The sequence below is a fragment of the Pollachius pollachius genome (genome assembly GCF_949987615.1).
Source record: "Pollachius pollachius genome assembly, chromosome: 12".
NCBI lineage: Eukaryota > Metazoa > Chordata > Actinopteri > Gadiformes > Gadidae > Pollachius > Pollachius pollachius.
In genome coordinates this window covers 8,479,247-8,505,203 of record NC_136945.1, presented here as the reverse complement: position 1 = coordinate 8,505,203, position 25,957 = coordinate 8,479,247, and the positions used below count along the sequence as shown (strand labels likewise).

Sequence of the window (25,957 nt, the reverse complement as noted above, 5' to 3'; positions counted from 1 at the left end):
TTCCAACAGCTGATGTGCGTCGAGACCAAATAGCATCAGTGCAAAGAGCAGAATGACACCAACAGTGGTGGACTCAGTTCGTGTTGGACACATCCTCTTGCATTCCGATCCCAGCTTGCTAGCTTTAGCTGTTTCAGGGGGGCGACTGGTCTGACAAAAGAGTGTCCAAAGAAAAACATAGTGACTATTACCGACAACAAAACGACTTGTCTTCTCTTCTAACCATGCACTGACACCGCTCAGATAAGTTAGCTGTCTACCAATCGGGCTAGCTAGCTGTCAAAGTTGCTCTGTCAGTTGTCACTGGTTGTACGGTTGTGCTAGCGAGCTAGCGTGAGCTGTCAACTTCGAGAATTATGGAGGAACACCACAGGAAACATTTGCTATCGCCCGTACTACCATGTTAAACACTGACCACAAGAAAACCAGAGAGAATAGCATGTGCCCAAACCCAGCAAATGGAAAACTGCCATGGCCTATTCACTATGCTCAATCCTCAGAACTTAAGTGCAGCTCACTTCCCCATGAAAGTCGTCCATTTCATGGGCCTGAGTTTAACTTCCATTCCCGTATTATTTGCTGGTAGCTCACTTACTCTAGATGAAGCTCTGTAATGTCGTTTTCTTAATCCAGTGTAGTTTTGGAATAACTGCCCCCTCCCCTTCCACTTCTTCATCAGAAAGTGTCCTCCCGCGGTGTCTGTGCTCTTGACGCTCGCCCTGTGCAGACCCGTTGTACTCTCGCCGGTGTGCCCGTGGCTTCCCTGCTTGGGTTCTCCGCCTTTCCCCGTTCGCCTTTCTCTCGATAGCTGAGCCAACATCCGGGACTCTCCCGTATGATAAGTGACCGGAACTACTTTCTGAAACAACGACCAGCATCACTCCACGGACAAATAAACTAGTGCGGTGATATTTCACCTTCCCCTAAAAATCAAGTTATTACAGGTTACAGGTTAACTTAAAATACGAAAAAGCATGATCAATTACTTGGTGTTCTACGTGTTGACTAGAATGGACACAGTTCTCCCAAGTAGCAACATAATACTGATATGTAACAATAATTAAAATTGAAAGTTGAAAGCATGCAATTATAATTCCACTATCAATCCTATTAGCTTCCTGCATGTCCTTATGATATGATTTACATAGGAACTTTCAAAAGTTATATTTAGCATTGACTCATGTCTGTCCCACTCCAAAATCACACAAATAACTTAATTGGCTCATTGGCTGGTTGGGTCGAATTGCCGAAAACTAGTAACAGATTTTATTATAAAAAGGGTATACCGGTGGTCCAGTTACAAAGTGCAACAGTGCTTCTAGTGGGCATTGTGTGAAATTATTTCTATATTACATTACCACGTGTTTTAATCACTGCCAAAAGATTAAACTGAACTATAAAATCATGAAAAGATATTTTCAATAACATAGGAAAGGAGAGGCCACTAACTTATCTCTCCAAAGAGAATTATTGAATACTTGCAAAATAACACAGACAAAGTTAGACCAGACGGGAAGTAAGGACTGAAACATGTCGTTTTAGCTTTGGAAGTATTATTTGGACGACAGCCAAACGCCTGATCGATATATTTTATTCATCTGTATATTTTTAGTTGGTAGTACCAGGAAAACTACTTTTTATTTGATCATTATTATTATTACATATATATTATATTAGTATTATCATCTGGGGGGTTACAGGGAGTCCTCCCGACCAATGGGGGGCGCCGGGTATCAATATAGAAGTGTCTCTCTTTATTTCAACTGTTGGTGGCGGTGCTGGAGCTGATCTCGGTTGACGCGAAGCGCCCGAAGTAACCTAATTAAACCATCAAACTGAACACTTCATAACGGCCATGAGATTGGATTATACCCAAATAGGATAGGAGATCGTTCCAAGAGAACGAACAGGCTTTCAAATGCAGTATTCGTCGTTGGATAATCGAAACGTAAAACGGCTCTTAAACGCAGAATTGTTACCTGAACTTATGCATAACTAACAGGAACATTAAGCAATATATTTTAAAATGTTCCAAGTTCTGTTTTGCTTCATATATAAATTACAGTATTTTGACCAAAGTGTGATTGTGTATAATGTCTGATTATGACTGAAGTCAGTCATGCAGAAATAACAGAATCAAATAGCAATCTCCAAAGCCTAGTATGTTATTGATCCCAGCAGCTCTATAGGGCACTGACAGTATTTGAAATACTAAAATACTGTCCGTTGTATTTCTACGTAGAGCAATGTTAGGATTTCATAGAGGGAGACAATGAAATAAGGAAGTAGACAAACAAGCCAAAATAGGTTTAAAACAATAAATTACCACCAGAGATACCACTAGGGCTAAATCAATTATACGGAAATGTGATAACTGCCAGGCATACAGGAGATTCAGTTGATCACAATTCAACGGAAAGAGGTTGAGAAATTAAAAAAACGACAAATAAAATATGATAAAATATGATTCAGTTATACACAGTGGAACTATGTTGTTGAAACAGGGAAACAAGTGATGGGCCTGGTTCATAATGGCTCATAGTAGATATGACACTTGAAGAAGAAGAAATATGAGTCAATCGTCAAGAAGAGGGCGCAATTGCAACTATCTGGATACCAAGCGCCCTTAAAGAAAGAAAGAAGAAGAGCAATACACATTTGGGAAGTCAGGAAGTTTGGTTGCAATTGGTTTTGTATGACAGACAAGGACTCGAAGTCCACACCGTGTCGTTTAGTGCGAGCCCGTGCATAGTCCGAGCAATCGGCAGGTATGTTTCGGGAATAATATACAATACTGTTGTACGCACTGAGTACTAACCATAACATGTTATTCAGTGACAACAAATCTGTTGTCACTTTGCATAAAGACCATATATATGATACAAGATTTCTGGTAACGTCAAACTTTTTACAGGAATGGCTAAGCTCAGGGCAGCTTCCATAGATGGAAAGCTATCTCAGGAGTTTGCAGTTCCCTCTCACGTCGATGATGTGAAAGAGCTGATGTCTGCCTTTGCTGAGCGCCACGGATCTGCCGGTCGCAAGGTGGTTCTTATCACATCCGGTGGCACCAAAGTCCCCCTGGAGTCCCGCACCGTTCGCTTTCTCGATAACTTCAGCAGTGGTCGTCGAGGATCTTCCTCTGCGGAGTACTTCCTTGACTCCGGCTACGCGGTGATCTTCTTATACAGACACCGCTCACTGTACCCCTACACACGCCTTTACTCCGGAATAAACCTGCTTGATAGTCTACAGCAGGGAAGTGGTTCTGACCAAGTGGTAGTCAACCAGGAGAAGCTTCCCAAAATAGACAAAGTGCTGAAACGTTATCAGCAGGTGAAAAAAGAAGGACTTCTTCTGCCTGTCGAGTTCAGCACACTGTCTGAATACCTTCACCTCCTGAAAGCATCAGCTCAGGTTCTCTGCACATTAGGTATGCACCAAATCTAGTGATAGCCAACTCATGTGTTTTCCAAGACAACTGCTTTTTTTAGCATTCACATGTTTACTCTCTGCTTAGGGCCCAAGGCAATGTTTTACTTGGCCGCAGCAGTGTCTGACTTCTACATCCCAGCATCTGATATGCCTGAACACAAAATCCAGTCATCTAATGGGCCTCTTCAGGTGAGCCTTGTCATTCAACCTTTTGTAACTGTATTCTCCCCAATTTTGCTCTTGCAAACACATTCCCCTCCCTTCCCTCTCCAGATCAGTATGAAAATGGTCCCAAAGATACTGTCCCCGCTGGTGAAGGACTGGGCACCGCGGGCGTTTGTTATTTCCTTCAAGCTAGAGACTGACAAGTCAATTTTATTGGACAAAGCGCGTAAGGCCCTAGAAACCTACAGGCACCAGGCAGTGGTGGCCAACGTGTTGGATACCAGGCGGGGTTATGTGGTGGTGGTGACCCCCGACACCTCAGCTGAGCTCATCCTCACGGACGACGAAGAAAGCAAGGAGGTGGAGATAGAGGAGAAGATAGTCAGTAATCTGACGGGGGCGCACACTCTTTTCATATCCAAACAGGATGGCCCAAGCTAAATTATTTTGTGGAGTGCAATGACCTATTTGTCTGTGCCCCATTCCACATATGGTATGCATGAGTAAATTCACATCCTGAATAACTGTTTACATCTGTTTAATGCCATTGTCTGCCTTTGTACACACACATTGTCATTACCAAGTCTTCTGTGATTTACATGTAACTGCATAATGCCACTGTGAAACAAATAATAAAGGTTATCAGAAAAAGTTTATTTCAAGTGATTCATAGAAATATAATAGGAAAATCGGTCTTCATACAGGTAATGGCACTTGAATAAACACAAGATACAGTGAAAATGATGGCATGCTGTGCAGCGTAATTTATACATCTTCTCCGGTTTGTTACGCAAGCTTGACGCTCTTTTTGAGTCCACTGCGGATTCCAGAATGCTCTCCACTGTATCTGGTCTCCTCGCGTCGCACCTCCCGAACCTAGCAAACAAATAAATTTTTTTAAGAATTTCACGTCACTGCCTTAAACAATCTGCATTTGCAAATGCACAGTAATCTGCCTGTGTTCGAATTAGTCGACTGAGCACTATTTTTACCATTTTTGTAGTGTGGTCTGAATTGTGATTGCTATCTGGTTCGATATATAGTGCACTAGTTAATACCCATAATGAAGTGAACAACTTATTTCACAATATTTCCCATGATGCATAGAGGTTTTCATTGTCATCCGATTCATCCAATGGAGGGTTTCAGATGCATAGATTCTTTGAGCAAACACAAAGCTATGGTGTTCCGGCATTTTCATGCATCTAACATAAGTCAGTGTCACAGTCATTTGTGTCTAAAGTTAAACTTTACTTTACTAAATTGTATATCCTATAGGGTTCGCTTTATAGGGAATGAGGGCACAAGTTAGAAAAATCGAACACAGCCAAAGTTTCATCAATTACAATTGCGCAGATGGCAGCAAGGCTGAACTAACATCTTGCAGAATGCTTACCTGTCCCTTTCTCTTGATCTGAGCCCGCCTGTACTTCTCTCTGTGCTTCACTCTGGGATTGCGGTTAATCTTCTTCCTCTTGGGCGTCAGCCCCTTGTTCTTGGCCATCTTTGGAAGAAGAGAATGTTATCCCAATGATCCTCGGTTTTCTAAGACAATACATTTAATGACACTTAAAGCTTCTGTAGGTATTAAGATACAAGTAGGGCTGCAACAACGAATCGATAAAAATCGATTGCTAAAAGCGTTGGCAACGAATTTGGTCATCGATTCGTTGAGTCGCGCGATTAATACGTCACTCGTAGGCGCGGCACTGTTTACAGCCAGCCGCCGACAGGTTGGTTCATGGTTCATGCACGCCCACAGCGAGCTTTAGTGTGAGCGACCACAGCTTGTATTTTGGTCATATCTTAACACTGGACTGTAGGCCTATATAAAAGTGTTGTACCTTCACTGTCTTTGGGTTAAAAAAACTCCTTCAACTCAGTATCCGTCTAGTCCAACCGAAAACTCTTGTCAGCCGCAGACGGTGTGCAGACGGGCTCAGAGTCGGCACCGCGTGCATCAACAGTCATTCAAAGCAGCGATAGTAATCACACAACCGGACGGTGTAGAAAGTCCCGTCAGTTAAAAATAGTAATCCAGTTTTTAAATCCATGTTAAATGCAACTGAGAGAAATGAAGATGATTTAATTTATTTTCAACCGTTAGTATTTACCGGTTAAAAATCATATTATTATTTATTACCTAATATTACTTTTAATAGTTCCGGGATGTTGGAGCAATAACCTGGTGTTTTTAAACTTCAGTCTGCACTGTGAATTTGATGTAATGTTCAGTTTTTAAATAAAGATGTGGCAATTAAAAATGTTTCTTTTTTTTATCTGATTCATCGAAAAAAATATTCGACCAATTAATCGATTATTAAAATAATCGTTATTTGCAGCCCTAGATACAAGAGTTGTCTAAAGTCAAATTCCGCTCCCTTCTCTGCTTGAGAGGTTAAGCATTCACAGGATGCATGCGCAATCAACTTGAAACGTTTCTCAGAATATCTTTCACTAAAAGATATTCCATTAAAATTGCACTGAAATAATAGTTAACTAAAAGCTACGTACAGGCAGCACACTTAGTGCATTGTTTCCAAGCACGATAATGCAGATGTTGTTCTGTAATAAAGCTCCAAGAATACACTTCAAAGCCTACCTCATATGTGATCTTTCTCTTTGCATCCGTGGGAACGTCTTCTTCATCTCCATTCTCCTCCATTCTGAGGAGAAAGGGGGGAGAGGGAAAAATGTGTATCAGATACCAATCCCTAACACTTACTGCTGTCTTTGTACTTGAAATGGGAAAATAACTCACCCGTCCGCATCTGGGTCCATGCTCTTTCTCTTCTTCTTGAGCTTCAGCTTTTCCTCAACCTCTTTGTAGAAGCGCAGGGCAGCCTCCTCATCATCTGAGTCCAAGTCAGAATCTTCTTCACTAGCTTCTCCCACTGCCTGTTCAGGAACCTAGTTACACATTTAAAAAGCATCCCATGAAGACCAAACCTCTCCCTCAAACCAGTGGAACCGTTAATATATCCCAAACAAATGTAAAATAAACATACTTGTCCCTCCTCAGGAGCAGGCCTGCGGTGGGACTCCTCCGGCTGCCATCCGGCTAGCAGCCTGCGAAGCTGGGGCTCCAGCCTTGCATCGACTGGCCCCAGCTTGTTGATGAGCTGCAGGCACCAAACACACGCAAGGGGACGATTAGTTGAACCAGGCTAGGGGGAAACATTTCTAACTCTGCGCTTACCATCCTTTGGCAATGAAAGTTAACCAACCTAGAGGCTTACCATACAACCCAAATTAAATCAGTACATAACAAAATAAAGAAACTAAACAATAAATAAACATTGTTAAATCATAGGCAAAGAAAGTCCCTTACATTTCTGTAGTTGAGCAACCTCTCTATGACGGGATGGTTATGAGCTGGGATTCTTTTTGCTTTGAGGACCAGGTAGAAACTGATGTTTGTGCAGTAACTTTCGAGATAGAGAGAAAAAAAAAAACTACCATAAGCAAAGCATCAAAATGTAACAAGGTGTAAAAAATAGTACATCTATTAAGACTTACTTCAGATAAAGCTGGTGTTTTGTTTTGAGATATTCGGCACCCTTTGAAAAAAATATATATTTTGAATACGTTTTTTTGACAATATAACCAATAAGCAAACTACAAATGGCATGAACTTGGACTAACCTTCCCTGGAGCAATCCGTCCATCCTTAATCAACTCAATGAGCGGCTGTATTTCATCCTTCAGTTCCGTCAGCTGCACACACCACAGTATAGAGTTAGCCCATAGCTGCTCTCCTTGTAACATTATGATGCATGACACTAATTTTGAAGGCTTTGCCGTTTACCTTTGCCTTGAAGTCCTGAATAAGCTCAAGCATCTCAGGCGACTCCTTCTTCAGCAACTTCAGCTTCTCTTTCTGGGACATCTGATCCAGGTCTTTCACAATTTTCTTATCCTTTTCTGCAATCTTATCGTCCTTCTCCACAGCGAATTCCTAATACAACATGCATGATCATAACCGGTGCTTACGCTAAGATTCATTGGTTCTTATTGACCTGGACAATTTTTGGGGTGTTTAGTTTTAGAATCTTTCTCTCTTCCACTCTATTTATATTAACCTTTACATTTACCATGACTATTTAAAACTCAAAGCTTACATACAGCCCTTTTAACATCACTGTAGTTCACGCAAATCATACATCTTTAAATAAAGAGAATTCATCATACAAGAGTCGCATCGATGCCTACCTGAAATAAACTGAGATCATAGTCCTCCTCGCTGAGATTCGCAGCCAGGCGCCTTTGTATGTTCTTGGCTTCTTCTTCCTCCTCTTTGTCCTCTGCTTCTACTTCTTCTTGCGTTTTCCCTTCTGCAACACAACAAACCAGGGCTGAGATGCTCCACCGGCACAAAAGCAAAAAATCAAAGCGTGTGTCATAAATAATATGCATTTGGAATGGAGGTAGAGATAAAGATCTACTCACTGGCAGCCACATAATCTGAGTCGTAGAAGAGGTTCTTTCTGTTACCCCACGCCATGTCACTAGGAAGATCTAGAAAAAAACATCAGAAACATCAAAATGGGTAACGCTGTAAAACACAATGGTACATTTTGCCATGCAAACACTTGGATTAGACACAATTATTTTACCTGCATCTTTCTTCCCCTCTAGATCACTTTCCATGTCACTCCCCTCTTCTTGTTTGTCGTCGCCATATTCCTCATCTCCTTCAGACTCAGAGTCATCCAAGGCCATCACTTCCTCCTGTAATATGAAATTAATACCTTGTGCTTAATCACCAACAAAAATAAGAAAACATTGTCCAATATGATCGCACCTGTGATTACCTGGGGGAAAAGTTAATTACCTCATCATCCCCATCCTCAAGGTCACTATCCACTTTGTCACCACTGGCTAGAAGTTTCTGTAACAAGAAGAAACAAAACATTATGGTAAAATGGATGAATTGATAAAGAATTTGCCAAATAATGCTGACTTAGAACAAATATGAACACAAACTCACAGCAATCTTTTCATCATGAAACCGGTCCACCTCACCCCTTGTAAAGTCTGTAGATTTCTGGAAAAAGTTGACAATAGATCATTAATGGTAATACAGATATAGTAATATGGATATTATTACATTAACAAACTCCATTTCTGCCAAGGCCGTTCCGCTAGATGCCACTAAATACTACACACTGGACCTTTAATAGAGGCTTGACAACCCTAGTTAACCGAGGTGTTTGCAAAGCACTTAATTGGTTTACGTGGAATAGGGCAACACAATAATTCAATTCATTGTGTACATACTGTCAATGTTATGATCATCTTCCAGACTCATTACAGACCAATCAGTGCAACCTTGTAATGTAGTGCTGGTTCTATCAGACCACACATTAACACACTCAAATAGTTGAGGCTGCTTTTTACGAACAAAACTGGTCAGCGTCCACATGCATTATCCGGAGTGATGGTGCAAACTGTGGCATACTGTAAACTGCGAAAAAAAGAAGTAGCCATTCGAAGAGAATATGGTGTCAATGTGCAAAAGCACATGCAAAATTCACTATGACGTTGTATGGTTACCCCAACTTGATAGTGGCTCCCCACCAGTTGATTTAGCCCCAGAGATCGCTAATAATGTTTGAGTCCAGCCAAGACCACGAAACAAGTTCAAATTAACGTAACAAATTTCGCTGATCTCAAAATAAATGTATGTTAGGAGGTAACAGTCAACTGTTAAGCACGTAAGCCTTGTTTTTAGATTCAACCTGAGTCACAGGCTTTTTTCTGCCATCCTTTTATATCCTCTCCTTACCTTGTCGGGGGCTTGCACACCTTTGTAGGCTTGAGGGTCATCGTCGTCAAATTGCTCTGGCTTCTTCTGCAGTTTAAATCGTTTTACTCTGAATTGTAAGGGGAAGAGAAAGGAAGCAGAATTGTTCACCTGTTCTCCATATCACGGTGAATACACCGTGATACATAACAGAGTAGCAATAAAGCAATTTCCATGTTGTCGAAAAGGGTTTCCCAGATAATGACATGGTTGTATAACGTTATGGACGAGAAGGCAAGGCACTGCATGTAAAGATGATTATAACAATCGTAAACATTGCATTATCATGTAAATGAATGCAGGATTTCATAGCACTAACCTAATCTGTCGAACCATGTTGAAATCTTGACTTTGTAGACGTTAACGTCTTTCGAAACGTGTAATTTCTCTTAAACGCTATTTTAATTTGTTGTTATCACGAAATAGCATCGTTCAAAGCCTGCACACGTTTGCGTTCCACATGTGCTTCCGGTATTTCTTCTTCTGGTTTCAAACATAGTGGGATATATTTGCCGTGATCGCCATCTAGCGGTTGATTGGTAGAACGTTAACCCTCTAAAATAAAGTATAAATCAGCTCAATACCGATTTATTTATACCCAGTTATATCTTTAAACCCAGTTAAAACACAAAATAATGTTTTTCATTCATACATCGTCAATATACATTATCTGAATTCCAATCTGTGATAAGGTTTGCATGTTTATTTTGAATCCACCATAGTTACACTGTTATGATACAAGGAAGGATCCAGATTTTTTTGTTCTTTGTATATGCATGGCAAATTTCAAGTCTGGGGGGATATTAACACTGAATCATTTTTTGTCTCTGGTTAGCATATTCTGTAACAGTTTTCTTCTAGCACTGCCTCTCTGGTCCTTTTTGTCATCTAGTTCTTCATCTCGGCATCCCTGTCACCCGGTCGCCTCCAGTCCGTTTGCATTCCAAAAGTGGAACTCCTAGGCCTCGCAGTGGGCTGATAGATTGGTGTCCGATACAGTGCGTTCTTCACTTCATCATTCCTTTTCTTCATCAAGGCGATGGCCGGTGTCATGCGACCTGGGTCAAAGAACTATACAAAGGGAGTATGTATTGAGTATTTATTGAATTATTGATAGGTATAAAAAAAAATCACACCTTCATCCACACTTCCGCAACACACACGCACGCACACACACACACACACACACACACACACACACACACACACGCATGTACATACCACATACACACACGCACATGTGAATTGCTTACATTGGCATGTAACCTCGGCACTGCTGTTCCCCTCTCTTGAGTTGGTACGGCGCTGAGGTCCATCATGGATCTGCTGAGCTCCGACACCGCCATCTTGGATCCTCTCTTCTGCTGTGCCGAGGTGCTCGGCTGAGGCTGCAGTCTCCTCATGATGTCACTCAGAGAGCCGTAGTTGTCATTCTGGGGCACCCTAAGTATTAAAGGTTTCTGTATGGAGCGAAAAGAGCACAGTGCTTACGATATAGTCAAATGTTTGAAGGCATCTGCTCTTGTAATCCAACATCATAATATAAACATAAGCTTAATTTGTTGTAATGTGATTCACTTCCAAAAGGGATCTAGACAGGAAAGTATTAGGACACAAACAAGAATAAACAAACAAAAACGCTTACTCTTCAAATAAAAAAACTTGACTAAATGCAAAAACGATTTCACATACCCTTATTGGTCTAAGCTTATCCTTGTTTCCTTTAAAGGTGACATATTATACCACCAGCTACGAGTGTGATTAGCCGTTGCAAGCTGTTTTGAAAATTGGCCTCTTCTGACATCTCAAGTTGGCATGTCCACCTAGATGTATGACGGATAGATTAGCAACATTTGCTACAGTACACTGGGTAGACTAGTAGACTGATCTATCCAGCACAACTCTAGTTGGACACTGGTGATGTCAGAAGATGCATATTTTCACAATGGCTTTTAACGGCTAATCACACTCACACCTGGTGGTATCATATGTCACCTTTACGGTTTTGTAACTACTTATTTATCTCCAAATATATGTATCTCTATATAAATTAATACATTTCTCTAAGTGAAGCAGTAACGCACTCTAGAAGATGGCTGCTTCTCAGCTCTGAAGGTCATTTCATCCGCGTCAACATGTCCATCTTCGTGAAGGGCTTCCCGGGTTCTTGTGTGATCTCGTCTCTGATTGGTTGAATACATCATGATTTCGTGCTGTAAGGTTGTCTCTTTCCTGCGCTCCACATTCGTAAACATTTTTCTGTCTTCCACATCCTTGAGGCTGTCTTTGACGAGATTTCTGTTATACACCCGTTCCATTTTGGGTCGTATCCTGGATGAGGAAAAATTGATAAATAATAAGATATATGTTTGCCATATAAATTCTCTATAAAGACATGTCTTACGGTTTCTGCTCTCATTTTCTATTTATCTCACCTCTGTGGTATTTCAGCGGTAGTGGAGTTGAAACCTGAATCTGTAATCGAGGATTGTGTTCTGCAGAGAACACATTGCATCACCATTAATATATCATCTATCATTTTAAACCATTGCTTTTAAAAACATACAGAATTCTCAATATTTAAAATCTAATCTCTTCAAGACCTACTCTCGAGCCTTGTTAGCACCTGGAGTGTTTTTTTCCCTTAGCTTGTCTCTGCCAAAGACAAGAGGAAGGAATGAGGAAGGTATCATGCTTAAACAACTGTTAATGCAAAACACATAGAAACCACACGGTGTTCTATGGGTCAGTGGAGCAAAGCTAGAGCGATAAGACTTGAAGAAAGAAGTCATGTTCAACGGTTACACAATACATTCCAGTGAAACGTTGCTCTTAACCTTTTCTTAACTGCTTTTTTTTTCTTAGCCAGCATTTCCAACTAATTTGTGTATTAACAAAACAAAACAATTTATAGATGATCTATAAAGGCTAGGGCTTAATGGTTCCAATTTAACAATTAAAATAAACCAACATAAAAAAGAGAATCTCTTTATTGGGACCACAAACTTTCAGGAATTGTGTTTTTATGTACCTTGTATCCAGACGTTTAGTTATGTTCCGTGAAAACTCATCCTCGACGGGTAGCTGTTTCTCGAATGGCGCAAAGTTCTGTGTAGGCCTCTCCCTGGCTTCCACCGACGGGTCAGTGGGACTGTCAGGGGGGAAGCTTTTCCGGCTGAAGACCCCCAGGGCTTCCCAGTCCAGAGGGGTTCCCTCGGGCGGCGGGGGAGGGGGGCTCAGGAGAGGTCCCAGCAGGGGGCGGTTGGGGTACCAGAGGTCTGATGACTCGTTCATTCGGTAATGGGTGGTATCGCCCACGGCCAGGGGGGGCGCACGTACCTCCGGGACGGGGAGCGAGGCGGCAAACAGGATGCGAAACTCTCGATCGAAGGACCCGACCACTGGGCCGCTGAGGAGCGTGACCAGGTGCCGGTGAAGGTGGGCGTCTGTCCAGGTAAGACTGGAGAGGATATGTAAAGTACAATAAGGATTATTGGGAAACATAACATAACATAAACATAGCTTCTCGGGAAAGATGCCGGTTTTGTGTAGCCTATACCTGTAGCTGCCGTGGATAACTGTCTCTAGATCTACCAAGACATAGTTGTCTTTCATCTGCCCGACCACCATTCTTCCTTCCCTCGAGCAGAACGTTTTCCCTCCAAGAACGCGAACCTGCATGTTCTGTGAGGGGCAGTCAACCAATCAATCAAATACAAAGACTTGAGTCAAACATTGCACTTCACGTATGGCTCAAGTATGTGTTGTATGAATAAAAATTAAACAATGTTCAGAATGACATTCACAGGATCATTCTCTGGGTCCTACACTTTCAGGATGAATGCAGTGCAACCTGTTCTTCGTGTGCATTTAACATTCTTAGCATGACCATGTCAATGTTTAAAAAAACAATTTTACTGTTTGACAGGTGCCTGCACCTACGAATCTAGGTGTCTGCACCTGTCAAACATAGGTGTGTCTTAAATTAGTTGCAATGACGTTGTTACGCGAGTAGTCACTGGGCAAGCTCATCGATGGATAAAGATGGCTATTGTTGTGTTTTTGTGGTAATTTCTGTTTAACAGAACCTAGTATTTCTCTTCTATGTTCCAAATATTTCCATTCGCATTGCGACCTATGTTGGTAAGTCATGGCAAAAGAGCTAGGCCTATAAGTTCAATATTTAAACTCGTAAACATCTCATAAATGTCTAGGATTGTCAATGTGCGACTCACCGGATGCCGAAGCATGCTGGGTGTGCAGTCCTCCTGCGTGGACCTCTGATTCAGTATGATATAAACAGGGACCCCTCGAGAAGCAGCACTGTGGAGGTCACCTATTACCACGTTGTCCGTCAACCTATCTGTTGCTATGGCAATAACCTGTGAGGGCAGAGATTTGGCAGGCCGCCCCTTATCGTCAGAGATGTTCTGATCCCATAATATCTCCGTCGAACGTCCTGATCAATCCAATCCCAATTCTCTTCACTTCAATTTCACTCTTCAACACAAAATACAAACCCCATTCCTCTCGGTCTCATTGTCTACCTGGCTAGCCTGCTGCAGATGCCTTCTGACGATCTCTCTGATGGACGGCTGCCCTTCCTCCGGCGGGTTTGTGAGGACTTTGACGCAGTCCCGGCCGGGCCAGATGCTCCTCTCGGGCCAGCCCAGGTCGAGACAGGGAGCGGGGGCGTCGGAGTGAGTGGGGAAGTAGCAGGACGACAGGCATCGTGCCGCTGAGCTCCCCCCGTCCTCCTCCTCCTCCTCCTCCTCCTCCCCCCCCCTGGACACCTGCGTCCGGCTGACGGTGTAGTCCTGCGCCCATCCGCTGATGTGGTTCACCTCCTCCTGAGAGAGGAAGCTGCCCAGATTCTCCGTTCCCAGGCTGGCATAGAAGGCCGCGGGGCCCACGCTCATGAGCCTCTCCACAGCCAGACGCTCGCTCTCGCAGTGGAGGAACTCGGGACAGGCCTCGGTGACAGGTAGGAACACGGCCTCCTCGTCCAGGCTCTGCTGGTGGGAGTTGGACATGGTCGCCCCCCCCCCCCCCCCCCCCCCCCTCCCCCGCCGGTTGTGGTGCGGTGCGGCTTCGCAAAGAGAGTCACGCTGTTGCACCCACAGGGACACTCACTGACTGCCCTTGGACACCAAGTCACTCCGGTTCACGTGCCGGTCGACGGCTCCACTGGCTCTGAAATCAGCACTGGGACAGCAGGGTGCAGCTGCAGCATTCTTGGTTGACACTTAAAAATGCGATCTGTTTTTCCTAGAGGCAGGGTTCTATCATCCGTTCGGTCAAGCTTAAATAAAGAAAGGCCTCCTATATTTCCTTTGGTGAGCTGTCAGGTTCGATTGATTCAAGATTAACATCCAAAGAAATTCACGTATTCCAATCTAGCCGTGTGGGCCACTTCTGTGATCTCCCCGACACACACTTCACACTAGGTGTTGGATAGTGCCTTTTTAAGAAAAAAAAAAAAACATCCCTTGCATTCTTAAAAAAAGAAACAATGAGCCAATAGACGCCGGTAAGCTTCGGAGTCGTGAGTGAGGAGTGTGTTTGTGTGTGTGTCTTTCCTCTTGCTCTAGATACGCTACATCCCACTCCTTAACCCTCCCTGTTGTCTGAGTTGGCCAAGCTGGGCCAGCCAGGCTGCTGACTGATCGGTTCAGCTGCTGAAAACACACATGCACTTTAGACCAACCCAAGCACCGCCCATCTCCACTACTGTCTTCGTCACATATCCAAAAAACAACAACTTCACAACACAAAACTCAAATATTCTGACTCACGCATTGTGCCTTCAACCTTGCTGTGTGAAGTAGTGATGCTTTTCTGTGGTTAACATTTAACTCAGTGGTATTTCTTGTTTCCAAATGTCATCATTTACTCGCGGCTCAACAGTTCTCTGACTTGTCTTTCCTGACTGGTAGGTTTGTTTTCAGGCAGGTATGAGCAATTACAAGAAATTTTGCATATTTCCTGATCACCTCATCAGCCAAATTTTTACCTATTTAAAGAAAGATTATTTTGTAATCTTCATCAAGAAGGGATCACTACTTCCATAGATATTCAACACACACACACACACACACACACACACACACACACACGTATCTGTGTTTTAAATATTTGTCCCACTTTCAGGTAGTCAGCCATAAGTGGGGTTATTCTACATTTTGTTCTGTTTGGCAGTTTGCAAACACCTCCACCAAAAAGGTTGCCCGTGGTATTGCACAACATCACGAGTGCTATTGATTGCACGGAGCTCTCTGAATCATTGTATTTAAAGGCCATTGTAACACACCTGACTCAGGCAGCATGTAAGACAAACACCACACAAAACATACCATTTAGCCATTCAGCACAATATAATGATACACTGCCTTCAATTTTATATCTCGGGGCATGAAAACAAATAAGAGAAGAGTGACACCTCAGGGGCTGTATTTGATATTTTTTGTAGAATTTAATTTGAAAAAATAGGCAGGTGCACAACAGCACCAAAAGTCAGCATTTGTGTATATCATAATACAAACACAGAGAACATCTTCATGCGGTGAATCTCCATGACCAAAGAGAAACAGAGTAATAATTGTCTCTGAATGAAACACTCATTGAAGCAGAGGAGCATCACATCACTCTCTCTGATAGACTTTCCTCTGGTGGGGGGGTGTTCTGAGGAGGGGTGAGTGTGTGTGCATCCTACTGCTTCTTACGCAGGTGAACGTACAGGACCCCGCTGAGGAGAAGCAGCGGCACACACACCCAGGCCATGATGAAACAGTAGCCGAAGTGGCCCATGCTCAGATCTCTGACGTCGTCCAGGATCTCTTTCCGCCGGAAAGTGAAGATAAGGCAGGCAGCGAAGGCGGCGAAACCTAGAGGGACACATGATTGTAATAGAGAATAATCACACTAAGGCTGTTCGACTTGGCTCCCTTGTGCCCTCATTACCTATCCCCTAAACAAACACTATACAGTACACTATTTGGGAAATAAGTTTAGGAGAAATTCAGACAAAAATTATGCAGTCAATCCATTGGCACAACGTGTATTGGTCACATAAACAAACATGTTGACGCTACAAACATGTTGTCATGTTTGTCACTCTGTGGTAGCTCATATGCATATGTAAATTTGCATATGTGTCGGACCATCTATAGGTTGAAACTGTTGACAAGGAAACAGCTATGCCTCATGGGAGAAAATATAGGGAGCCATGTTTGAACAATCACATGGGGCGCAAGTTGATAAATTCAAAGCAGCCAGAGACTGCAAGTTTATCTCTGACAATTAAGAGTGAGAGTAATAACATAAAGGTTTTGGTTCTAGAATAGACTGTCCAATCACCTCAACATCCAGTAGCAATTTCTCATTCAAAGCACAATAAGATGTACTTTATTCATCCCAGAGAAGAAATGAGGGGAAAATATTAATGCCATTATCACAGCCTTATCAAACATTCTACCCAGTCATAAAGGGGAGAGTTTAAGGTAATGAAACATGTCCCTGAATGTTCATCACCTTCATAGATTTTTCCAAAATTAATTCAAGGTAGAAGGTTGTGTTAGGAGTCATCAGCTGCTTGACTACTGACCTGAGAAGGTTTGGCAGAGGCCTGTGAGGTAGAAGAGCCCCCCAGTGGACAAAGTAAACAGCTGACCCACAAACACCAGGAAGGATATTGAGGAGAGAACCACTGAAAGCACCATCAGGGCCTGGATAGAATGCAGCCAGTCTGGAAGAGCAGGAAAACATCTAACATTTACCTATGTATGTTTTGAAGGCTGAGCCAAGGTAAAACCAGCCTGACATATTTACACAGTTTTGAATGTGCAAACACCAATGCAGACGTGCACACACATGCCCATACACACCGACATGCACACACATATGCACTCACACACACACACACACACACACACACACACACACACAATCTAAACATGCATCTGAATATACAAAAGAAAAAAAGTACCAATTTCATTAGTTGCACACAACCACTCATCGGTTGTGTTATCGTGAAAACATTTGTACCACAGGTCTGTGACTTCCGAATCGCTCCAAACCCACCAGGACTACAAGCCAAAGAGAGAAAATTAAACAGAGGAAAACTTTACTTTTACATCTGTGATGTACAGTATATTTATTATCGATTCAGCCACCAAGTGAATACCTGTTCCAAATTCCATTCCAAATACAAGAAGGAAAACCACACACCCACAAGCGCACTAAGTATGCAGGTTTTCTACAATCTATTTTCTTTGATGTGACTAACAATGGAACTCTTCTACCTATCTAATCTTACATCAAAACATAATGAAATAAAGCGTCAACGATAAAAGCGCAGTGTACGGTGTATACTTAAGTGTGTAGTGCTGGCGGCTGCAGTACTCACCTTCTCCAGGGTAGCGATGAGGAGCAGGGCCAGAGTGACCAGATGCATCACGGTTACAAACAGCAGCAGCAGGACCATGATGGCTGACAGGAGCACCTTCTGCTTCTGTACACACACCCATAACAGGCACAGAGACACGCAGGCACAAACCCAGACACACACACACACAAAAACACACATTGTTATGGTAATAGGGTTAGAGCTAAGTCTGTGTGCACGTGTACACATTCACAGATTAACTTACTCCAGCTCTTTATGGTTCAACAGCACACGCTTACAAAACCAATAGCCGCTCTGTGGGTTACATGGCATTTCATGAAACCAGCCTCATTAAAACTATTTTCCGAGAATGTGCGGGTCTATAAACTGTATCTAGCGGACCAAGATAGTTGCGCGGTGACTCACTATACAGTACATCTCTACCAGCTTGGCACAGCTTGCTGCTGCAGCCATACATGTCTGTTTCCTCCACTTCAGCTCAGGAGCAGAGAACTAAAAGACTTGCTTCCCCCCCCCCCCCCCTCTTGTGCCCCCGCCCCCCATCTCTCCCTCGAGCCGCTCTTTGTAAGGGTCTGCCGCACAGCGACTATCTCCTTCCATCTATCATGCGTGTTTGACTTGGGAATTCCTCTCTAGCCCTATCAGCAGCAACAGCAGAAACATACAGACCAATCGTCCTCCACCAAATCCTGCGCTCTCAATATAAACAAGGATGTCGTTTGATGATGATGAAGCGTTTTGGCTGTGGTCAGACCAAAGGAGTTGAGACTGGCAAACCTTACACTGGAAGTGTAATCGACATAACATTTGATCACCCCAGGCAAAGGCGCTCTGGAAAAAGATTGCTCTGAAAGTGGCAAGGCAGCCAGAAGGAATGAGGTTGGTAGCTCCAGGGGTCAGTTTCATTAATCCTATTTCTTTCCATTGTAAATGGCCAGTAAAACTCTCCTGAAAGAGAACTCTATAGCCGGGATGAGGTAGGAAGACGTCTTCACTTACCAAAGAATGTTAACGTAATGAACACTGTTACTTTGAAAAATAGATATTCTTTACATGTATAATTTAATTTTTGCTCCACTGATGGATTCAAGCTTACCTAACATTGATATTTGGATCTTAACTTTAGCCTCAATAACGGTCAATAATCAGTCCAAGGGGCTCTTTGTTTATAAAGATAATACACCACCAAAAAGCACACACACACACGCACGCACACACACACACACACACTCATACAGGGGTGGGTGTGTTCCCCATCCCCACATGGTTGTCCAGGCTATTCTCTCCTGGGCAGACGGGCGATACTACCCATGATCTCTGAGATTAACGGCAGCTTTGAGAGGCATGTCTCTGGTTACCCATATGCTCTGCATATGGCAAGTATAAGAGGCCCCTTGGCACAGCCTGAAACTGAGGAATGTCCACATGTTCAGCATTCCTTACATTGAGTTTCTAAATCATGCACTAATTTGGAAAACAAAATAGAAAAATATATTTTTTACTTTCAAAGTTCAAATATTGGAATTGCTAGATGCGCAACGGGGATGGGTTTTCAATGGTACACAATAAAATGGTCTAAGGTTGAACTATGTGAACTTACCCTTACAGTCTTTTCTTGAAGCGCTGTGTAGGCCTATCAAAGGGAGACTCCTGCTTTACGGTGAGGGTTCATCTGCTGCGGGCCGTGGCTGGTCTTCACGTCCTCTCCTCCTGTCTGTGGTCACTCACTACTCTCTTCTCTCTCCTCTCTGTCTCTCCTCTCACTCTCTCTCTCCCTCCCTCTCTCCTCTCTGTCTCTCCTCTCACTCTCTCTCTCTCTCTCTCTCTCCCTCTCTCCTCTCTGTCTCTCCTCTCACTCTCTCCTCTTGCTCTCTCTCTCTCTCCCTCTCTCCTCTTGCTCTCTCTCTCTCTCCCTCCCTCTCTCCTCTTGCTCTCTCTCTCTCTCTCTCTCTCTCTCTCTCTCTCTATCTACCAAATTCACAGAGGAGCAGGCGAGGAATGCAGGGTAGCTTATAGGAGGAGTACTCGACACCCATTTCCTCTCCAGTCAACCAACCCTCCCCCTAACTTTAAGGATCACAACTAACTAAAAACCCTAAAATAGTTCTGCTAGACAACTCACTCCGTAAATGTAGAGACAGAAGAGCACAACACAAAAAACGCCCATTTTTAGATGGCTGTGGTTTGTTTAGACTCTTTGGCGATGGGGCAGAGTATGTTTACAGTTACAGATGGTGACTATATTACTGCATCAGCACAGTATGACTGTCTCTGGGTGTGCTGTATAGGTGAGCCGATGTTGTTTGCATTATGATAAACTTGCTATGTGTCTGGTCATCAAAATAAAATCCAGTTCAATGACTTGAGGTCATTGAACAATTAATCTATTTGGATTTACACTTTCTACACAGCCTCTGTCTTTGCCATTATGTTCCCACCTCCACCATTCAACAACACCCGAAAATCCACTACAGAACTTCAACTTAAATAAGTGAATAACGGATACCATCTTGAGTGTAATTCTACGGTAACAGCAACTTGAAAATGTGAGCAACATTCACTATACTTAATAGCAAAGGAAGCTTGCACAATCAAGCTTGGAAAGATCTCTGCATGTGTGTGTGTGTGTGTGTGTGTGTGTGTGTGTGTGTTTTTGTGCGTTTGCGTGCCTGCTTGCGCACATGCATGAAGGCACATTGTATGTGTGCATGCGCTCGCACATGCGCGTGTGTGTGTGTGTGTTGATGTTCAGAAGGTTTGTGTAAATGTCAAGGGGAACTGTTTCCAAGGGGTTGCCTTTTAAGTCGCAAACAGAGGGGCTGGTCTTATACAGACATTTAGAAGGCTAAGCTAAGCTACAGCTGGCAAAACTTTCTGCCTTCCAGCGTTATGGAAACTTCTGATACTAGGCTACCACCCTACAGTTTTCCCCAAATGCACAAACAATTTTAAGCGAGGAACTGAGGACTATAGAGGAAAATACCATAACCTCTCCTGCTTTTCTTTGTAAACCTTCTTTGTATTTGCAATGTGATGCAGGCCTATTTCACGCTTTCACTTGCTTGTCTTGTTTTTAGATTAGTGCATCCCTGATACCAAATGGGTTATTATCCTTATGTAAAACAATTATAATCATAGACGCACATATTGGACAATGGAGTGTACAATATGTTTACTGTAATTATATTTGCCATGAATAAAATATAGTCTCGTTAGGGAACACATTTGATAGGTTTTGAGGTTGGCTCCAGCTGCAGGGACTCGAATCCGGGATTTCAGCACAGCAGTTGTTCGTCAAAGCTCGTCATGACGACTGAAATGGACGCTCTCAATTAACTATTGGAACCTAACGACGCCCAAAGCAACCCAAACAAACACAGATCAGATAGGCTAACATGTCCATTATCTGAACATCGAAGGGAGTTAACATAAGCTCTTAACAAAATCCCACACTTGAAGCTCAGGAAGTGAACAATCCAATGGGTAATCAATCATTTGTATTAATAATTAATAACCGTTTATTTGTCAAAGAAGATGTTACTAGTACTGAGGATTTACTACTGATTAGATGTTTCTGTATATCTATATTTATTTCTATATTGTTTTTTAAGGAAACAATACACACAATAAAATATTAAAATCGGACTAACTTTATTCTCCAGTCTCTTCACATGGGGGCAGCATAGCACCACCACAGCCAATGGAAGAGTCTCTTTCGAATTGGCAAATCCAGCCATGTCTGTATGTCTTCTTAACTCCAACCCTTCCCCTCATCTGCATCTGAAGAAATACTTACAAACGACAATTTTGTTTTAATAATTTTAGATAGGACATTATTTTAGCTTGGTTCGATCCCCATTGTCCACAGTCATGTATTATAACTTTCAGCATAATGTGTTCGACCTGTGTCTGAATTCACTTTTGACAAAGTCGCTTCAGAGGGGCTTTGGATAAAGCCTGCCAAACGACAAGAGATAAAGGGTAAACCATAGATCTGTGGTTAAGGGGACAGCTGCATGTGGACTAACATGAATTTGTTCACACCGAGCATTGCTGTGTGTTTATGTGCGTGTTTTCGTGTGTGTGCTTGCAGACAGCCCCCTCCACACACACGCGCACACACACACACACACACACACACGCACACACACACACACACACACACACACACACCTAATCTAGTGAAGATCATAAGGTCATATGATAGATTTATCCAGAAGACCGTCCATGACATCTGCTGCTGGGTGCTCGAGTTTCTTTGAGCTCTTCCAGCTTCCCGCTGGAAGTGGAAGGTCGCTCGCTCACACGCTTGTTTCTGCATCTTGAGGTGGAGGGCCGCTAAGGGGGGAGGAGAAGGGGGCGCGCCTGAAACGGGACCTGGATGAGGGGTCTCGCGGGCCGGCCCATGGCGCTGAGCTCCGGCTGATGGAGTGGGTAACGGCTGCGGCCTGCTGCAATACAATCGTCTGCAGCGGGAGGCGGGGCTTGACCGTCCAGCAGGTCAAGCCCCGCCCATGACACACGCGTCACACGCCAAGCTCTGCGTAGAAGTTCAGGGACAGTCGGGATTTTGGAAACTCAGTAGAAACAGCGCCTGGGGAGGATTTTCCCCTACTACTACCCTATAAAAACTGTCTTTGCAATGTCTTTTGCAGCGACATATTGTGTTTTTGCTATTAATAGATAGGTTTGTCATAGTTTGTCATTAACGGAAACCCGAGAACAGCAAAATGCAGAGAAGTGAGTGATTATTTTATAGGCTACATCAATTATATAGGCTATAAAAATTAGACTGTACAACAATCAAAGAAAGCATTATATAATTTTTCTATAATTTTACTATCTTCCAATGATGTAGGTCTGCATCAGTCTAAAAAACATACCTTGAAAAACTTTTTTTCACCCCTTCTCACCTATACAGCATCATGACCTGTATTGATGTGTCACTGCCTTTGTTACTGTATGTGCCCGTTTATGTGGAGTGTATTTTGGGACTTGTCCAGGTAATCAAGGGCAGTGGTTCTCAGTTGACTGGTTAAGTAAAAAAGTGCAACCCTTTTCATGGAATATCATAATGATAGATGATTGGAAAAAGCCAGTGATAGCAAATAATGCAAATCATTACCAAAAGAAATGTTTCAGTAGGTCAGGCAAAAAAAATAAAATATACATCTATATATATATATGTATACACACATATAATATTGGTGCAGCATTCATGCAGACCAAGTTATTTCAATGCCTTTTTTCTTGATCCATAAAGATGTTATGAAGTGGATGATCCTGGTGGTTGTTCTGAATGGCCTCTCATCTTCAGTGTACATCTCTCCACCACCAAGTAGTTTTTCCCAGTTTTTTTGCCTTGCATCCTTGTGTCTGATGCCACCTCACCAGCAGAATGAGAAAAGAAAACGACAATCTTGCCACCACAGACTGAAAAATCATCTGCAGCATCTAACTACTGATAAAATGACTCAAGGACTCAAGAAAATTATTTTCATTTATTGGCCTGTTAAACATATCAACATATAACTGACCAATATAAGCAGTAGAAAACAAATAAATGAAGCATGAATGATGAGAGAGGGTCATGTCCTGTCATCTCTGTCCCTCCTGAAAGGAAAGCATAACATGTTACTCGATTTGCCGTAGCATATTCTTGAGCATGGTTGCACAGCACAGGCATCCTTGAGCATAGCTGCAGCAGGTTTGGCGACAGGCTCTGCCTTGGTTATTCGTTCCTTTAATGATCTGCTTTGCAGACCCATCCATCGGGAAACATAAAAACAGAGCCCACAGGTGGATGCTAGGTAGGAGGTGGGTTTCCAAAACCCCATAGGAGCAGCAGCAGCAAGATCTAAGCAGCAGCAGCATAGCCTGGGATGAGCAGGTAAGCTGGGGGGGGTTTAAATAGCACGCCTTATTTGAATGAGGAGAGCATGTGACTGATCAGTTCATCACGATGGGCGCAGCATGAGTCGTCTGCCTGAACTAGCCTTGCAGGCTTCGTATCATGAAGGATGAAAAAAATCAAATATTGTCAGAGCTTTGAAAAATGTTTTGAGATAAGACACACTCACCGATAAATTCACAACTCTACTCAGGGAAGCACATCTGGCAGAAGTTGGGGCAGAAGGCCGGGTGTGAGCTCTCGCTGTAAATCCCCTGCAGCTCCCCTCTCTTCCCCCTTCCTGCATAGCCTGTGGGTAAATAAAAGATTTATTAATTTATTAAGAGTTATTTTTTGAGTCCCCACTTAATTTTTAGAATTTGGTGCTTATCTTGAATATCATTACTGACAATTTCAAATGTTTCAAAATGTGCTCTACTACAATCTCTGGAGGTAATAACAAAAATATCTATCATATTAACATTTTGCTTACCTGGAATGCAGTTTTTGTATGTAATGTTACACTCTCTGCACGTATCAAGTGAATACATTTTATAGTACTCAGCTCGATACCCTGCCGAGAACCTGCTCCAAGATGCCACTCCTGTAAGACAATTTTGACCAATTCATTCAACTTGGAAAAAAGTGCGGTTTATGGGTATAACATGAGTTTGGTGTTTCAAAATCTTACTGTTCAGCCACAGAAAATGTGCCTTCCTCCTAAAAACCCTGGTGGACACCACTTCTCTGAAGTGGTGACAAACGAGGGAGAGGGTCAGGATGGCCACGTCTCCTTCACTGAGGACAACCAGTGCAAAAATATCCTCCAACACTAGAGGTGGCAACTGAAATAATGAACATTACATTTTTATATTTTCTTTTGGAAAAGACATTTATAGAACAATGCAAGACATTTATAAAACAATTTAAAGGGTGAGTAATTACTATTATGTTAATTTTTTACAGCTAGTTCAGATATTAAGTAGTGAGTAAAGTTATTAATGAAATACCATATCAATAGATATGTGGAGTGGCCGTTCTTCTACTGGCTGAGGTCCATGCAACCGTCTTCTCTTCCTACGTGGAAATGTTCATATTATTTCATATTATATTTTTATATTATATTTCATATTAATTATACTAGATCCTTCTAATATAACATTTTAAACTGAGAAACGTTTAACAAACAAAATTAGAAAGTACTGGACAAGAATTCACGGTTGGGTTCATACCCTGATTTAACAGTCACTTTTGTACAGTACCTTTCCTTTTTGGCCTCGAACTCAGGCAGCTGATGGGCTGGGGCTGTGAAGGATTGTGGGGGATGGAGGGAGTTCTTCTTCCTAAAAGAAAATATTCAGATATCAGACCAGTGAAAAACAACCCTCCCAAAAGAAAAGATTAAAAAAAAGAAGAAATTAATAAATACATGAATAAAAACACACATGCATTGCTGGATGTTCTCCAGGAGGAGCTGGCACCACCACCTCCTCAGATGTGGCATATCTCCCTATTAGATGATGCAGACAGATATGTCATTGCAATTCCAAACCTTAAATACAGTATGGCCATTAGTAACTCACACTTAAATATTTCTCACCTGGGAGAAGTCAAAGTGCCACTCCAGTGCCATGTATAGTGCATACTGCAATCCAAAAAGTCATTATTATTCAAAGTATGACTATCGTATTAGTTTTTTCTTGGGGCCTGTGTACGCTATAAGTGTTGATGATGAGGTGCAAAATCCCACCACTTCATTAACTTCAGAACTCACCATTAGCATGAAGACACCACAGTCAAGGGTTGTTCCTTGTGTTGGGACATTCTGAAAAAGAAAAAATAATAATAATTAGATTACATATTAATTCATTTATTTAAATAAATTAAATAGTAAAATGTAAATACATAGCACATTTCACAGGGCATATCAAATTTAAGAACAGCCCTAACCTTTTTATTGACAAATGTCCATGGTCCAGGTATTACTTGTTTTGCAATTGAGCTACGAAAAAACATAAAGCAACACACAACACACCATGAAATAAAAAAACTATGGAAATACTATGCAAGACCTTATGTTAGGATGTGACATGATATTTGTGGGCAATATTTTAAACACATGACTCCAAACTTAGTCTTCCATTTATAATTTTGGAACAAGATAAGATAAGAGTGACGTGATTACTCCCCAAACAGAAATTCAGTTGTCTTGCAGCTCATCTACCATTTGCAAGGGAATTAAAAAGCCTGATGGCTG

General features: G+C 42.4%; 5 protein-coding genes and 1 long non-coding RNA gene across 7 annotated transcripts in view; 1 reads left to right on the top strand and 5 right to left on the bottom strand.

Moving 5' to 3' along the window:
- Positions 1–781, bottom strand: part of foxj3 (forkhead box J3) — a 73,915-nt gene extending 73,134 nt beyond the window's left edge. Inside the window, exon 1 of the mRNA XM_079747934.1 lies at positions 596–781. The gene's annotated coding sequence lies outside the window, so the exon portion shown is untranslated. The remainder of the gene's footprint in view (positions 1–595) is intronic.
- A 1,858-nt stretch (positions 782–2,639) lies between these two features.
- On the top strand, positions 2,640–4,097 carry ppcs (phosphopantothenoylcysteine synthetase). Its single transcript, XM_079747387.1, has 4 exons — positions 2,640–2,768; positions 2,915–3,433; positions 3,521–3,624; positions 3,709–4,097. The coding sequence occupies exons 2-4, from the start codon at positions 2,917–2,919 to the stop codon at positions 4,039–4,041; spliced, it is 954 nt and encodes a 317-aa protein (XP_079603513.1). The 5' UTR covers positions 2,640–2,768; positions 2,915–2,916; the 3' UTR covers positions 4,042–4,097.
- Positions 4,098–4,233: 136 nt separating this feature from the next.
- On the bottom strand, positions 4,234–9,863 carry utp3 (UTP3 small subunit processome component). The gene is made up of 16 exons (XM_079747386.1): positions 9,726–9,863; positions 9,389–9,476; positions 8,591–8,647; positions 8,435–8,491; positions 8,217–8,331; positions 8,050–8,118; positions 7,813–7,934; positions 7,409–7,558; positions 7,246–7,317; positions 7,120–7,160; positions 6,932–7,028; positions 6,609–6,722; positions 6,362–6,510; positions 6,203–6,266; positions 4,997–5,104; positions 4,234–4,476 (listed from the first exon to the last, which is right to left on the bottom strand). The coding sequence occupies exons 1-16, from the start codon at positions 9,740–9,742 to the stop codon at positions 4,387–4,389; spliced, it is 1,410 nt and encodes a 469-aa protein (XP_079603512.1). The 5' UTR covers positions 9,743–9,863; the 3' UTR covers positions 4,234–4,386.
- A 241-nt stretch (positions 9,864–10,104) lies between these two features.
- fam83e (family with sequence similarity 83 member E) lies at positions 10,105–14,439 on the bottom strand (the record flags this gene model as incomplete). Of its 2 annotated transcripts, XM_079747889.1 has the most annotated exons (9): positions 10,105–10,477; positions 10,660–10,866; positions 11,491–11,737; positions 11,842–11,901; positions 12,014–12,061; positions 12,438–12,866; positions 12,966–13,090; positions 13,642–13,788; positions 13,954–14,439. In XM_079747889.1, 9 exons carry the CDS (start codon positions 14,437–14,439, stop codon positions 10,295–10,297), a joined length of 1,932 nt encoding a protein of 643 aa, XP_079604015.1. In that variant the 3' UTR covers positions 10,105–10,294. The 2 variants fall into 2 exon arrangements, with proteins under 2 accessions (XP_079604015.1, XP_079604016.1); XM_079747890.1 differs by lacking the exons at positions 10,105–10,477; positions 10,660–10,866 and adding an exon at positions 10,881–11,229.
- A 1,486-nt stretch (positions 14,440–15,925) lies between these two features.
- emp3a (epithelial membrane protein 3a (MAM blood group)) lies at positions 15,926–19,572 on the bottom strand. The gene is made up of 5 exons (XM_079747884.1): positions 19,411–19,572; positions 17,811–17,915; positions 17,391–17,490; positions 17,010–17,150; positions 15,926–16,290 (listed from the first exon to the last, which is right to left on the bottom strand). The coding sequence occupies exons 2-5, from the start codon at positions 17,886–17,888 to the stop codon at positions 16,115–16,117; spliced, it is 495 nt and encodes a 164-aa protein (XP_079604010.1). The 5' UTR covers positions 17,889–17,915; positions 19,411–19,572; the 3' UTR covers positions 15,926–16,114.
- A 4,838-nt stretch (positions 19,573–24,410) lies between these two features.
- Positions 24,411–25,346, bottom strand: LOC307083601. The gene is made up of 5 exons (XR_013812287.1): positions 25,301–25,346; positions 25,146–25,210; positions 24,963–25,043; positions 24,711–24,777; positions 24,411–24,545 (listed from the first exon to the last, which is right to left on the bottom strand). It is a non-coding gene; the product is annotated as an uncharacterized lncRNA (long non-coding RNA).
- Between the last annotated feature and the right edge of the window lie 611 nt (positions 25,347–25,957).